At 32.7% G+C, this 14,811-nt stretch overlaps 1 protein-coding gene across 1 annotated transcript in view; it reads left to right on the top strand.

Annotated features, from left to right (window-relative positions):
- The first annotated feature begins 11,780 nt into the window (after positions 1 to 11,780).
- The window catches only part of LOC114331475 (phenoloxidase-activating factor 1-like), a 145,851-nt gene continuing 142,820 nt past the window's right edge, over positions 11,781 to 14,811 (top strand). Inside the window, exon 1 of the mRNA XM_028281063.2 lies at positions 11,781 to 11,966. Coding sequence (XP_028136864.2) covers positions 11,891 to 11,966 — 76 coding nt within the window. The 5' untranslated portion in view covers positions 11,781 to 11,890. The remainder of the gene's footprint in view (positions 11,967 to 14,811) is intronic.

The following is a 14,811-nucleotide window of genomic DNA, read 5'->3' as shown; positions in this document are numbered from 1 at the left end:
AGTTCATTTTTCTTTTATTGGAATTTTCGGTATTATTACCTTTTTGATATCTTTGTATATATGTTATTTCTGATTTATTTTTGTCTTTAATTTTTATTAATAATAAACAGGTAGACTTATACTGCTTCTTTTGGTTTTGATTAGTTTATTTTCGATACCTCATTTTTAGTTAGTGGTACAGCTCATATCTTAGTTTGGATTTTGTATTTTTATCGGAAACTTATTTATGTATTTAGATTGAGTATACATAACTGACATTATGTTCTATTAGTATAAATTTTTATTCCTTCTACCAATGGTAGTACGTTTGCACGTACAAGTAATCGTTGAATATATGCATACATTTTTTTTCTAGTATGGTTATATTTTATACACAACTAGAAATCATTTTCAGTATTTAGGTATTTTATTTACTTTATTGATTTGATTTTTTATATATTTTGCTGGCATTTTTGATTTGTTGATGTGTCGCTAATATTTTCTCCATATGTATATTTGTCTTACAAACTTTAGATTATATTTTACATTTGTTATTTTTGATATTTGGGTTGTTTGGTAAGACAGGCACACACCACAAAGCAATATCAGTCCAGAACCTTAGCTTCTATACATGATACGTTGAATTCGCATGGTTCGGATGATTACAGATGGTCATCCAAATTATTTTTCTTTAATTGGTAGTGTTAAACATAACAATTATAATTATTGTATGATAAAGTAGTTCCATTATCCATCTCAGTTTCTAGTTTTGTTAATGTTGGTAATATTATACCAGTGTGGGTACCATAATATACCTAATGCTTATATGAATCAGATACTTTAGGTTGAGATTCAAATATAAATTCTTTATTAGTTAGGAAACATTGATACTATTTTTCTATTAAGTTATAGCACAATCTTCAGAAGAAGATTACCTTAACAGTGTTGTGTAAGCTAATCTCTTCTTCTGTTTGTCTTTAGCTTAGCTCAATTTTTAGTATGGTTAGAAATTTTAGTCCAATATTGTTTTTTTTATCATCTGATAATGCAGGTACCCACATACATTGCTTGATTTAATCTTTGGCTTAGTTTTGATGACTTTTATTTATTACTTATTAATTTAATTATTATGTAGTACATACTTTATGTATGAGTTTATTTTTTTTGGTATTATAAGCACATTGAGCATTTTAATTATTAGTATGAGTCAATATTATTAATTGCTGATCCTGTTGGTAGGATTATAAAATTAATAAGAACTTCACTTGTATTTTTGTTTAGTTTTTGCACACCTAACCCTTAAGTTAGAAGGGTTGTTGATTATTATGATATTTAGGTATATATTGGGATAGGTAAGCTCATACAAGTACTCTTGTTTAATAATGGATATTATGATGGAACTATGTTAACTACCATATCTCAGGTTACGTGTTATATTATTTTGAATATTTGATTACTTACTAATTTCTTATTATTTTTAAATCTTGTTATTGAATTTGCCATATCGGAAAGATGTTGTGGTTTAATTTGTTATTAGGTTACTCTATTGACATTTGTCTCCAATATCTTAAATACTTTATAATAATTCAGACCCTTATTTCCTATACAGTATAATTCTGGAATTAGTTGGAATTTAGGTGTATATATTATGAATTCTTAAGTCTTTCATATTTTTTCTTAGACACTAGTCTGTTGATGCTCAAAGTGGGTGAATACGTGGGTTCGAAGTTTAGCAGTTCGCGATTGCTCTCCGATTTCGCAATCTATGTCTTTCATTGCAGAGTAGACAGATGTTAATCTATCATAATATTTCTGGTCAGGAAATGTCTGCAGCAGGTCCTAACCATTCTAGTGTTGGTCCAATTATTCCAGTTACATTTTTACCGTTTGATAGGGAAATTTATTTAATTCATATTAGGTCTTCTACGTCATTGTGTCTGTTTGTTGACTATCCCTATACATTGTAGATCCCTTAATTTAGTATTTGGAGTGTTTAGACAAATGAGTTGTTCATTTGAGTATATTCCCATTTCTTTCCTTAGGCATTAGTTTTGTTATTTAGATTTTGGAACATTTCCTGAATAATTCCATGTATGTGAGAACGCATGAATCTGCAGTTTTATTTAAAACTTGTTGCTCGTTCTCGTCAATTTTTTTTTCTTATCACTTATCCTATTTTTTTTCCTATCACCTATCACATATTTTTTTTTCCTATCACTTATCATAGTGTCATAGAACTTATGAGTTCATCATTTATTCTTTCTCCTTCTTACTCATTCTTACATTATTAGTACTTTATCTGTGTCTGGCTATTCTCATACATCTGTTGTAGCAACATGCTATAGTTCGTGAATACCAGCACGAATTAAGTTTATGTAGTTTCCTTTGATTTAGTTTGGTTACCTCTCTGTTACTTAGTCTGTTAGTAATTTTTTTTCTGACTTATTTTGATTACTTAGTTTGGATAGGTTCATATTACCGGATGAGGGTGTATGTAGACCTAATTTATTTATTTTGTTCAGTATTAGTTACCATTGGATCCAATAATTTAGTTTATTTAGTATTAGTAAGAATTGGTCCATAAATTTGCCTGATCGTTCTTCTTTGGATATACTCCTATATAAATCTGGTGTCCATTGATAGTCCGATTCTGGATAAGTGTCCGATTCTTCATTTATTTGGTGTATTTAGTTGGATAGGTTCGTATTACCGGATGTGGGTGTACGTAGACCTGATCTGTTTATGTGGTTTAGTATTGGTGTGAATTGGTCCATAAATTTGCCTGGTCGTTCTTCTTTGGATATGCCTTTTATGAATCTGGTGTCCACTGATAGTTCGACTTTGGATTAAGTGTCCGATTCCACATTTATTTTGGTTATTGAGTTTTGGATTCCTTTGGTATGTTCAGTATTGGTATTATTTGGCATTAGTGAGAATTGTTCCTTAAATCTTCCTGATTGTTCTTCTCTGGATATACTATTATGAATCTGGTGTCCATTGTTAGTTCAATTTTGGATTAAGTGTTCAATTCTTTACTTACTTTAGTTACTGATTTTTTTTAATTCACTTTGGTATATTTACTTTTAAAATGGTTCGAATTGGCTCACACCTTTGCCTGGTTGTTCCGTCCTTGGATATACCCTTTATAAATCTGATGTCCATGGATAGTTCAATTTTGGTTTTAGTGCCCAATTCGACACTCAGTTATTATTATGAACTTTAGTACAATATTTAGTTTTGTTTTGACTTTTGAGCAATATATGTTAATATTTGGTAGCAGAGAGTAACATAGTAACATTTTTAGTATGAATTTGAGTAATATATTTATTTATTTTTCCTTGATCATTAGTTTATGCTTATTGGTAATCTTGCGAATCAACGTGGATTGTTAGACTATTGTAAATTTAGTTGTTAATATTTTGAAGTTTAGAAAAAAAATTTTTTTTGACAAAAAATTTTTTTTCCCGAGCAGAAGGGGATTGTAACGGTTCACGTTACGAGATTAGATCTTTAATTATTTTTATAATTATTTTCCCACGGTCTCTCATTTAAATTCTTTAATTTCTCGTAAAGGACTTCTTACGTGACGTCACACGTCGGGGCCGACGGAACAATTGTCGAATCGTTCCGTGACATTTAATTCATGTTCTGTGGTCGTTTGAGATGCTCCTCTTGGAAGGGGAGAGAGAAGTTCCGTGGCACGTGACACTTGTGGTTGGGGATTCAACGAGCATGGATGGGTGGCGTGTGCAAATAGTAGGTCAAATTTAGAGGTTAGACCTCCAATATGTGAAATTTGGAGTTTGGATCACCAAAAACTTATTTGGGGACGGAATAAGTAATTAATCCAATGGGATTTCTGCACAACATCATCGTATCACACGGTAAATAGCAATATCTGTTTTTTATAAATAGTTTTTATAACCACCTGTTGTCACTCTTGTTCCAGGTGACAAAATATATATTCTTTCTGATGTGTGTGATGTGTAAATTTAATCAGTGAATTGTTCTTTTAATTATTCTACTATCTATAAGTAATATCTTTTAATTATTCCCATATCTATAGATAATATTCATCCAGAGAAAATTCTAAGAGTTTTAATTTTTTTTGGTTATACTAAAGTAACTTCCAATATCATTTATAAGTACCCTATAATAATTACTTTAAAGAAATCATATTTATTCCAAATCCACGTGGCTGTAATTAGAAATTCTCACATAAAGTCAAGGTTAAGTATTCAGTAATTTCTTGTACCTAACTAATGAGCTTTTTTTTACTATCTATTCAAAAAAAATACACTTTCCTAGTTTTTCTTCCTTTTCTTTGATTTATTGTATACTTGGGAAATTGAAATAAACGGGAGTTATGTTTTTTGTAGCCACCCATGTAAGAACTTAAAACACCTCGAAACACAGTGAGGCCAATCTCCAACCATAAGTCGCCAGGGAATACATGTTTTTGGGAACAAGCTTTTTGGGAGCATTCCAGCTCCTTTTCGTCCTGCCACCTGGGCCTACGGAGGGCATGGGGCGCATCATCCTGATGCTCATTTCTGAGGATGCAGCAGCAGCCTCTTTAGGAGTCGTTTGGGAACATTTAGTGTTGTGCATTAAGTAACTTTTGGTTTTTATATTTTAGACATTTGATTTAATGCACCATGTTAATTAAATTTTTTTCCAGATTTAGTTTACCTCTGGTTTTTTTTTAATATGACATATTTGTATATTATTGTATTTGGTTCCCAAACTTTGTATCTACGGTAACTTCTTGTGCACAGGAATAAGCCTAGAGAAAATTAGGTTTTTAATACTTTATTATTGCCTTGATATTGGTTTATGTAATTCGGGTAAATTTATTTTGTAATATTACTTGCTTGCTTCCCAAATATTTTCTTGTTATTCGCTTTATTTCGATTGTTCGGTTAATTCGTCGTTACTTTATTTCATTGCATTTTCTCGGTTAGTTTAGGTCATCGTTTCGGTATTAATTACTTCATTACTATCACTTTATTCATTTGTATATTTAACTTTATTGATTCATTATGGTATTTTCTCTTAGTGAGGCTTGGGCCTATTTATTTGTAGTATTTTCATCTTTGTCAGTTTCATTTAGTTGTACATAGCAGGCGTACTATAACCATTTGGTAGAAGACTCATGTGAGTTGTACCCTATATGTTAGTGAGAGGTACTTATACCTGTAATTTTGTAACAGGTAACATTATTGTTGTTATCTCAGATATAGCTTCTGTATAACTTTTGTCATGTTAGAGTTACATGATATACGCTTGTGTAACTCAGAGATTGTCAAAAATCTGGTAGTTATTTTTAATAAATGTTGATTTGTTTTGTATATCATTTATTTTTATTATTCCTTTATGTTCATTATTTTACAGGTTTAATATATTCGATATTTGACAGCAGTGTAAGATACCTGTGAAAATGATGGAAGATCATTTTCATGGCGCCCATGATTTGTTAGATTTATTTATCTTGTTCGTCTTTAGCAATTATCCATCTTCATTCAGTTTCAGTACATTATTCTTATTTTATTATTTCATCTTTTAGTCATCATTACTATCTATATAGAGCTACTGTTCTTCGACAGGCATGCAAACGAGCCGTATCCATCCTTGAGTGTCAAGTTATTCTCCTGCATCTCTTGCTAGCCAACTCTATTCAGTTTGCCTCTCTCTTCCCACTTCTACTTCTATCCCTTCTAATTCCCCTTTCTTCAGTACTACTGCAAAGTAGTATTTTTTATTTTTCTTACTTCGGCTTCAACACTTAAGCTCCTTCATTTTTATTTTCATAAGAGCCCCAACTATTTAGTTATATTTATCTATCTAGTCTTTTTCTTTTTTTTCCTTACTTCTGTTGGAGTATATCTTCCTTTTTACTTTCACTCCAACAGAAGTTTTCTTCTTTTTGTTACACTAGTTGCCCGCACAACACGAAAACTAGAAGAAATGTATACCACCTTCTCAAATGCCTAAAAAAATATGGGCCTGAAAGTAAACGAGGAGAAAACTAAGATGATGGCATCAACACCCAACAATAGAGCCAGAAACATCGGTCACCAATTCTCTGTTGATAACTCTTCCTTTAAAGTGGTGGACAAATTCACATACTTAGGCTCCCTGATCACCAAGGAGAACGTCATGACGGAAGAAATCAAGCGAAGGATAATCCTAGCGAACAAATGCTATTTTGGACAGAGTAGACATATGAGAAGCAGAAACTTAAGCCAAAAAACAAAAATAACCATATACAAAACCCTTATACAACCAGTGTTGACATATGGATCGGAGACATGGACCATCTCCAAGGCAGATGAAAACCTTCTGCTTATATTTGAACGAAGGATCCTGAGAGGCATATTTGGTGGCATCTGTGAAAATGGTATTTGGAGGAGGAGGTACAGCTACGAGGTATACCACAGATATAAATATATATTTGGTGGTAAAGACGTAGTATCTCTTATACGAATAGGAAGACTAAGATGGGCAGGACATCTAGCAAGATCACAGCATAACAACCCTCCTAGAAGAATCCTTATGTCACAACCTGTGGGAAGTAGAAATAGGGGTAGGCCAAAACAGATGGAAAGATGGTGTAGATGAGGATGGGAGAAAAATAGGCGCAGCAAACTGGCCACGGTTCGCAATGTATAGGATATACACTCCTTTTTCTTGCTACTTCCACTATTTGTGCCTTTTTTAATCGCACGAAATAATCGTCACCTTGTATACCATTTTGGAATGGAGTTTCGATGTCATTATCATTTACTTAACGGCATATTATATATAACAACACTTCTTTCTTGGAGAGACCAAACTCCCATTTTTTCATTTGCATTAGGTGTTCTGTTATTCTTTTTATGCTTCGTAACGTACCTATACTTTAACAGAGATACGGAAGATACCCCAGGTGGGTAGGAAGTTAATTCTACAGTCCCACACCGAAACAACGATCTGTCCCGAGGATTCTGGGGGAGGCAAGTCGAGATTGAAAAAAAAAGAACAACAAACAACTCCATATAGCAACGCACAACATCCGTTCCATGACAAAAAAACTCTACGAACTAGAAGAGGAATTGGGGAACATGAATTGGGATATAATGTGACTATCAGAAGTTAAAAGAAGAGGTGAAGGGTATACGGACTTATATTCAGGTAACAGGCTCTATTATAAAGGCAATGAAGACTATACATACGGTGGAGTGGGTTTCTTAATTAACAAGAAGAGAAAATCACAAATACAAATAATTGACAGCATCTCAGACAGGGTTACATACATGATTTTAAAACTAAATCCAAAATCCAAATTAAAGATTGTGCAAGTTTATGCTCCAACTGAAAAAGCAACTGATGAAGAAATAAATACTTTTTACGAAGATCTTAAAAAAGCTATAGACACCAACAGAGAATCCAAAATAATAATAATGGGAGATTTTAACGCCAAAATTGGAAGTAAGATTGAAGACTCTGAAAGCAAGATTGGAAATTTTGGATTTGGCACAAGAAACACGAGGGGAGAAAAACTTATGGAATTCCTGGAACAAGAAAACATATATGTTATGAATACCTTCTACAAAAAGAATCCTAACAGGAAGTGGACATGGATTGCACCTAACGGAACCACCAAAAATGAAATAGATTATTTTCTCTCAATCAACAAAAGAATATCTGAAGACGTAACAAAAATCAACAACGAAATAACGGGTAGTAACCATCGTATAGTTAGAGCAAAAATTAATATTAACATGAAAGAAGAGAGAAAAAGAATATTTAAAAAAACAACGCGGATAGATGCCTTTAAACTAAAAACAAATGAAGAGCAATTCCGAGAGGTCTTAGAGGATAACATCGAATATGATCCTTCACATAATCAAGACCAAATTGACGAAATTAACAAAAACATCAATAAGAACCTTTTCAAAGCCGGACTATAGGTCGCAAAGAAAACAAGGACTAAAGAAGACAAAATAAGCAACGAAACTAAACAACTAATGACGGAAAGAAGACAACTACTAGCGCAAAACAAACGCCATACTCAAGAATACATAGAACTTAATAAAACATTTAGAAAAGAACTAAAACGCGACATAAAAAATGGAACGAGCACTTAATAGAGCGAGTCATTGAAAATAACAGAGGCTTAAAATGTTTAAGACCCGCACTGGGTGTTCAAAAAATCATCAAAATTAAAGACGCCAATAGTAAGGTAGAGAAGGACAAATATAAAATAACAAAAATAGTCGAAGACTTCTACAAAACCTTGTACAGTTCGCAAAGCCAGCCTAATGAATCAAAAAAGGAGAACGTCAAAAGAAAAATAAAAAACTTACTACCAAATATAGAGAGATTCGAAATAGAAAGAGCTTTAAAAGAACTAAAAAATAATAAAGCTCCAGGACACGACGGTATAATTGCCGAGCTATTGAAAACAAGCAAAACGGTAACAATCGCTATACTAACAGAGCTATTTAGTAAATGTCTCCATAATAGCAAGGGTCCTAAATACTGGCTAGAAAGTCTAGTAATACTTTTACACAAAAAAGGGGACAATTGTGACCTACGGAATTATAGACCTATATCGTTGCTCAGTCAAATATACAAACTATTAATGAGAATTATTAACAACCGGTTGACCTATAAAATGAACAATTACCAAGCAGTGGAACAAGCTTTCGCAAAGGATATAGTACATCAGACGATCTGCTGACAATGACAACATTGATACAGAAGGCAAATGAATACCAACTACCCGTATTTCTTGAAAGCCGTTTGATAGTATCGAGATGTGGGCCATAGAACAAGGTATTGTAGAATAGATTCGAGATATAGACAACTAATACATAATATACAGGGTGTTTCATTAATAATTGTCCATATAGTAACTGAAGAAACCTTAGCACAAAATACGAAGAGTTAACCTAAAACACTTAAATAAAATGTGGTTTCTTACTGAGTTACAGGGTGTTTTATCTAAAAATTTAAAAATTATTTTTGCTCAGCATTTTTAAACCATTTGACGTATCCTTTTATACTTGGCAGGTAGTATAGGTACTGTACAAACTACTAAATTATGTTAAACAAACGTTTCTGGCCATTACCAGAGGCGTACGACGGGTAAAGTGAATGGTTTACCCTTTCCAAATTCTACGCCACTGGCTAAATTACTATTTTAGTTCAATTTTTGGATTCTCCAATACTTTCTATGAAAATAATATACTCTTCATTCGTAACGATAAAGGCATTAGTTTTTTAGATCTTTGAAGTTAAAAATGAAACGACACGGTTATTTTGATTAATGTATTGTGCCGCTTCAATTTTAATTTCAAATACCTCGAAAACTAATAATTTTATCGTTACGATTAAAGAGTATATTATTTACATAAAAAGTATTGCGAAATCAAAAAATTACACTAAAATGGCAATTTCGTCAGTGGCGTAGAATTTGGGAAGGGTCAACCAGCCACTATCCCCTGTCGTACGCCTCTGGTAGTAGCTAGAAACGTTTATTTAACTTAACTTAGTAGGGTGCACAGTACCTACACTTTCTGCCAAGTATGATAAGGTTACGCCAAATAGTTTTAAAGTACTGGGTACAAATAATTTTTAAACTTTAATCATATTATGAATCATATAAATAATTAATCAAAATAACTGTGCCGTTTAATATTTAACTTCAAATATCTCGAAAACCAATGACTTTATCGTTACCAATAAAGGGTATATTATTTACGTAGAAAGTATTGGAGAATCTAAAAATAGCACTAAAATAGTAATTCCTCCAGTGGCGTAGAATTTTAGAAGGGTCAACCATTCACCATCCCCTGTCGTACGCCTCTGGTAGTAGCTAGAAACGTTTGTTCATCATAATTTAGTAGCGTGTCTAGTAGTCGCACTTTCTAACAAGTATGAAAAGGATACATTGAATAGTTTTAAAATACTGAGCAAAAATAGTTTTTAAATTTTTAGATAAAACACCCTGTAACTCAGTAAGGAACCACTTTTTATTTAAGTGTTTTAGGTTAAATCTTCGTATTTTGTGCTAAGGTTTCTCCAGTTAATATATGGACAATTATTAATGAAACACCCTGTATATGAAAATGCAACTATGATAGTACAACTAGACGAAAATACAAATCCCATCCCCATTAAGAAAGGCGTGAGACAAGGAGACGTAATATCGCCAAAGCTTTTCAACCTACTTGAAGAGCAAAGTGTTCGATCAGTTCATTCTTCCTATCATGACATATGGATGTCAAACCTGGACCCTAACCAAGTCAAACATGAATAAACTAGCCACAACAGAAAGAGCAATGGAAAGAGCAATGTTAGGTATACGACTGTCAGATAAAAAGAGGAACGACTGGGTAAGATCTAAAAACAAAAGTCGAGGATATAACAAGAAAAGTTGCCAAACTTAAAAAATGGAGCTTCGCAAGCCACACTGATAGACAAAAAGACCAACGTTGGAATGCAGAAATACAACATTGGAGACCTTACCAAAGTAAACGACCGAGAGGAAGACCACAGATGAGGTGGGTTAATGATATTAACAGAGCAGCCGGAACAAATTGGAAATATGTTGCTCAGGATAGAGACCGGTGAAAGGAGTTGGGAGAGGCCTATTTCCAAACGTGGACGATAGAAGGCTAAGAAGAAGGTACCTATAGCAGTGAGTCAACCCATGGTTGAGCTTTTGCTACATCTTTGACCTTTAACATGTTTAAAATAAGGTTGCTTTGGGAATTGTATGAATTGTTGATGCTATTTATACATTAATTTCTTGATTCTTCTCAGCTACAATAGAACGTTTAGAGTCTCTTCTCTTCGCTGTCAAAATCAAACCGTAAATGAATGCCTATCAATCCCATCTACCACAAGATAAAGGTTATAAATATGCTAATATTCAATAGGTGAAGCCATTTTAGAAAATTTAGGTTTAGCAAAGTAAACGTTTGTTTCACTTGCCCCAACTTTCCTTTTACCCCGGTGTACCTCCCGGATCTACGAAGGGAAATAATAGGAGAAATTTCCCCCCAAGAAGGTACAAAGTTCAGAAAACTTACACCCTAGGCCCTAGATAGAGACATTTAAGGGAAGTTAATGCATTAAGTTATTATGTATGTCTTTTATGTAGTTTGGGTTGGGTTTATGTATCTTTTGGTTGGTGTTTCATCTCTAGACAGAGAAATTTAAGGGAAGTTAATGCATCAAGTTATTATGTATGTCCTTTATGTAGTTTGGGTTGGGTTTATGTATCTTTTGGTTGGTGTTTCATTGGAAGGTCTTCCCCCTCCCCACGACAAATTTCCCCCAAGGTACGTTTCTAGATCCGTCACTGGTGTACCTTATAAGGAAAATACTGTTATTTATAGAAACTCTCAGTCAGTCGGTATGAAATGACTTGTTGAAATCTAGCGCTACCTCCTCTACTATTATAACAAACAATTAATTTATTAGTAAGGTATCGATAATAATCAATTTAAGAAATATGTATTTATATTTATTTATTCTGTTAAAAATAATAAATATTTTACCACGAAGGAATATTTTCATTATTACTCATCGAATTTTCTACAATACAATTATTTCTTGTACTCTCGTAGCATTTTATGAATTTATTAAAAAAAAGTTTACATTTCCTTTAAAAATGAATCATCTACCTCTCAGATTATTTTTCTTGTAGTTTAACCACCTGTATTGTTTATTCATCAGGATTATTAACTTGTTTAGTTTTAACGAAGACTTGTATTATACGTCATTGACATATTCAAGTACAAGTTCGCCTTTCGACAGACAACACATAACAGTTAGTATCTTAGCTTCGGTTATTGGAAGTAGACCGTACAATAGTATATAGTAGTGTGTTTAGTTTAGAGTTTACCTATTTTTTGCAATGGTGTCTAGTTCAATGGCTTTCTTTGGAAATTCCTTATTATTCATGTGTTTTATGGTGGCTGTTAAATCTCAAGGTGAGTATACAAATTTCTTAATAATTATAAGATGTTCTAAAATCTTAACTATAAAGATCATCTATAATATTTCTTAATTATAATCAACTCTCTATTACATGAAAAATCATATTTCGGAAACTGTAAATCCTAGAGACTTCTAGTATTCGTCATTTTAAAGAGGAAGGATGGAAGTTTTTTTTTTCTGTGTAGCAATGTCTATACCTATATCCGCGTGGACAAAAGTTATGGGGCAAAAAACTAAACTGCTTTCTTTCGTGTTTTTTTTTTTGCTTTTTTTTTAATATATTTTTGTAAAAAGAATATATTTTTTACTTTAAAAGGTGATATTTCGATAGTAAATTTAATGTGAAACTATAGACGTGTTTGTACCAAAGTGCGTAGAACTCACCCTAATGCACCCTATGGCTAGGGACTAATTCACCGCTTTCTCAAAAAATGCACGACTTTATTATTTTATATATACCATATGAAACAATAAAACTCCGTTAACGGTGTAGTTCCTTTCTAAAATACATGATCATAGGGCAGTCAATGAGGGTATTTGGCTCCGAATTCCATCCTACTACATCGATTTACTTGATATTTTCACAGTAAGTAGGGAATAGCTCATGAAACAAAGTCTACCCTATGCCGATGTGCGCTTTTATCTTGGGGGTGTTTCCCACCCCTTCTCGGGAGTGAAAAATGTTTTGGTTAGTATAGCCGCAAAAGAGGATAGAGGACCTAATTCTAAGCAAAAACTGTTCTATAATTATTTTTTGAAAACTCAATACTGTTTGAGTTATTCGTGGTTAAAAATTGGCCATTTTCATTGAAAGATCACATCTTTCCGGACGGATTATTGTGAATACCTTAAAAACTATGCATCTAAGAAAAAACTATATAAAATATTTCCGTAGGTTATAAAAAAACAAAGAGATTCGTTCCTTCATAAATCTAGTTAAAATAGAACGAGGGATATGGTAGGTAAGAAGAGTTTGTTTTTTTTGCTGCATGCTCAAATCGGTGTATTCAACTTGAAACAACAGGGACACGGTCGAATTTAGGTGTTTAATGATACTTACAACTTTTATAGTGCTTGAAAAGATCTTTAAAATTAGCAATACTAAATGTCGATTAGATTCAAACTGATCGAGGTATTCTGCAGAAAGTTGATGACTAATGTATTTTAAGAAGAAATGAGAAGTGTATTTAACCCCTCATCCATCAGAATTTAAATACATCGTTTTCCTTCCACAATACTTTTTATTATAGTGTTATTTATATGTTCAAAAAGTTGGACTGGTTTAAAATGAATTGTTTTTGAAAAAAATAAGATCAAATTATAGAGCAGCGCTTTTTTAAATTTTCTTAAAAATCTTGTTTTTCTCTATGTAACTCGAAAATGATAAGAGATACGAAAAAAAGACACCACACTAAAATGTAGGGTTTTTTCACTTAAAAATTTCGTTTTTATTTTTCATTGCTGTATCTCTTATTATTTTCAAGTTACATGGAGAAAAAGGAAGATTTTTAAGAAAATTTAAAAATGCTTTATAATTTGAACTTTTGTGTCTCAAAAACCATTCATTTTAAACCCGTCCAACTTTCTGAACTTAGAAATAACACTATAGTTAAAGATATTATAGAAGGAAAATGATGCATTTACATTTTGTTGGATGAGGGTTAAAATTACTTCTCATTTTTTCTTAAAACACATTGGTTATTAATTTTGTTTGATATCAATTTTGTTTGTTTGTTTGGTATCTCGCTTAGTTTTAATGTAATGGACCTTTAATATAGCTCATTTTAAAGGCCGTTTCAAGCACTACAAAAGGTATTGGTAGAATTATACACCTAAAATCGACCGTTTCTCTGTTATTTCAAGTTGAATACACCAATTTGAGAATGTACCAAAAAACAAACTATTTTCACTTACCATATCTCTTTTTGTATTATAACTAGAAGAGTTATGGAGGCAAGTGTCTCTTTGTTTTTTTTTTATAATTTACAAAAATGTTAAATACAGTTTTTTTTAGTTAGATGCATAGTTTTTAAGGTATTCGCAAAAAACTGTTCGAAAAGGTATTATGTTTCAATAAAAATGGTCAATTTTCAACCACGAATAACTCAAAAAGTATTGAGGTTTCAAAAAAAATTATAGAACAGTTTTTGCTAAGAATTAGGTTTTCTAACGAATTCCGTGATAATTTTAAACAAAAAATTTTCCACCCTTGAGAAGGGGTGGGAACCACCCCCAAGATAAAAGCACACATTGGCATAGGGTAGACTTTGAATTAGGAGATAAGTAGAGGCTAGGCCCAAAATTTCATTAAAATCCATGCAGTAGGATAGAATTCGGAGGTAATATCCTATTCTGGCTCCCATTGACTGGCGTATCAATAGCCTATTTCTGAACATTGCATGAATAAAGACCCAATTTTTAATTACAAAATTTATGTCGCTTCCGTACCTGTCTTTTTCATATAAAAATAAAATACGACGTATGTGATACTTCGAAAATTTTGACCCAACTAATCCCCTTAGTACAGCATATTGATAGGCGGTAGACTCCAATACACGCTGTACGCAGCCTACGGCGTCTATTGTATACCACCGGCTAAGTCGGTGGTCACTCCAATTCACCCCGTAATTTGAATTTGTTTTAGAATTACACTTTTTAAACTATTTTCCTTTAAAGTCTCTTAAAAGTAACAAAAATCAACAATTTTCCTACGCGCGGCGTGACGTTGTACGCAGGCTACAGCGTCTATTGCAGACCACCGCCTTAGTGCTCTAGACCAGTGGTTCCCAACCTTTTAGGTCTCGCGACCCACCTTCTGATTTTTTTCCATATTCCATC

This window comes from Diabrotica virgifera, chromosome 6, assembly GCF_917563875.1.
Source record: "Diabrotica virgifera virgifera chromosome 6, PGI_DIABVI_V3a".
Taxonomy (NCBI): domain Eukaryota; kingdom Metazoa; phylum Arthropoda; class Insecta; order Coleoptera; family Chrysomelidae; genus Diabrotica; species Diabrotica virgifera.
The sequence above is the reverse complement of the archived record's forward strand: the minus strand, read 5'-3'. Positions and strand labels throughout refer to the sequence as shown.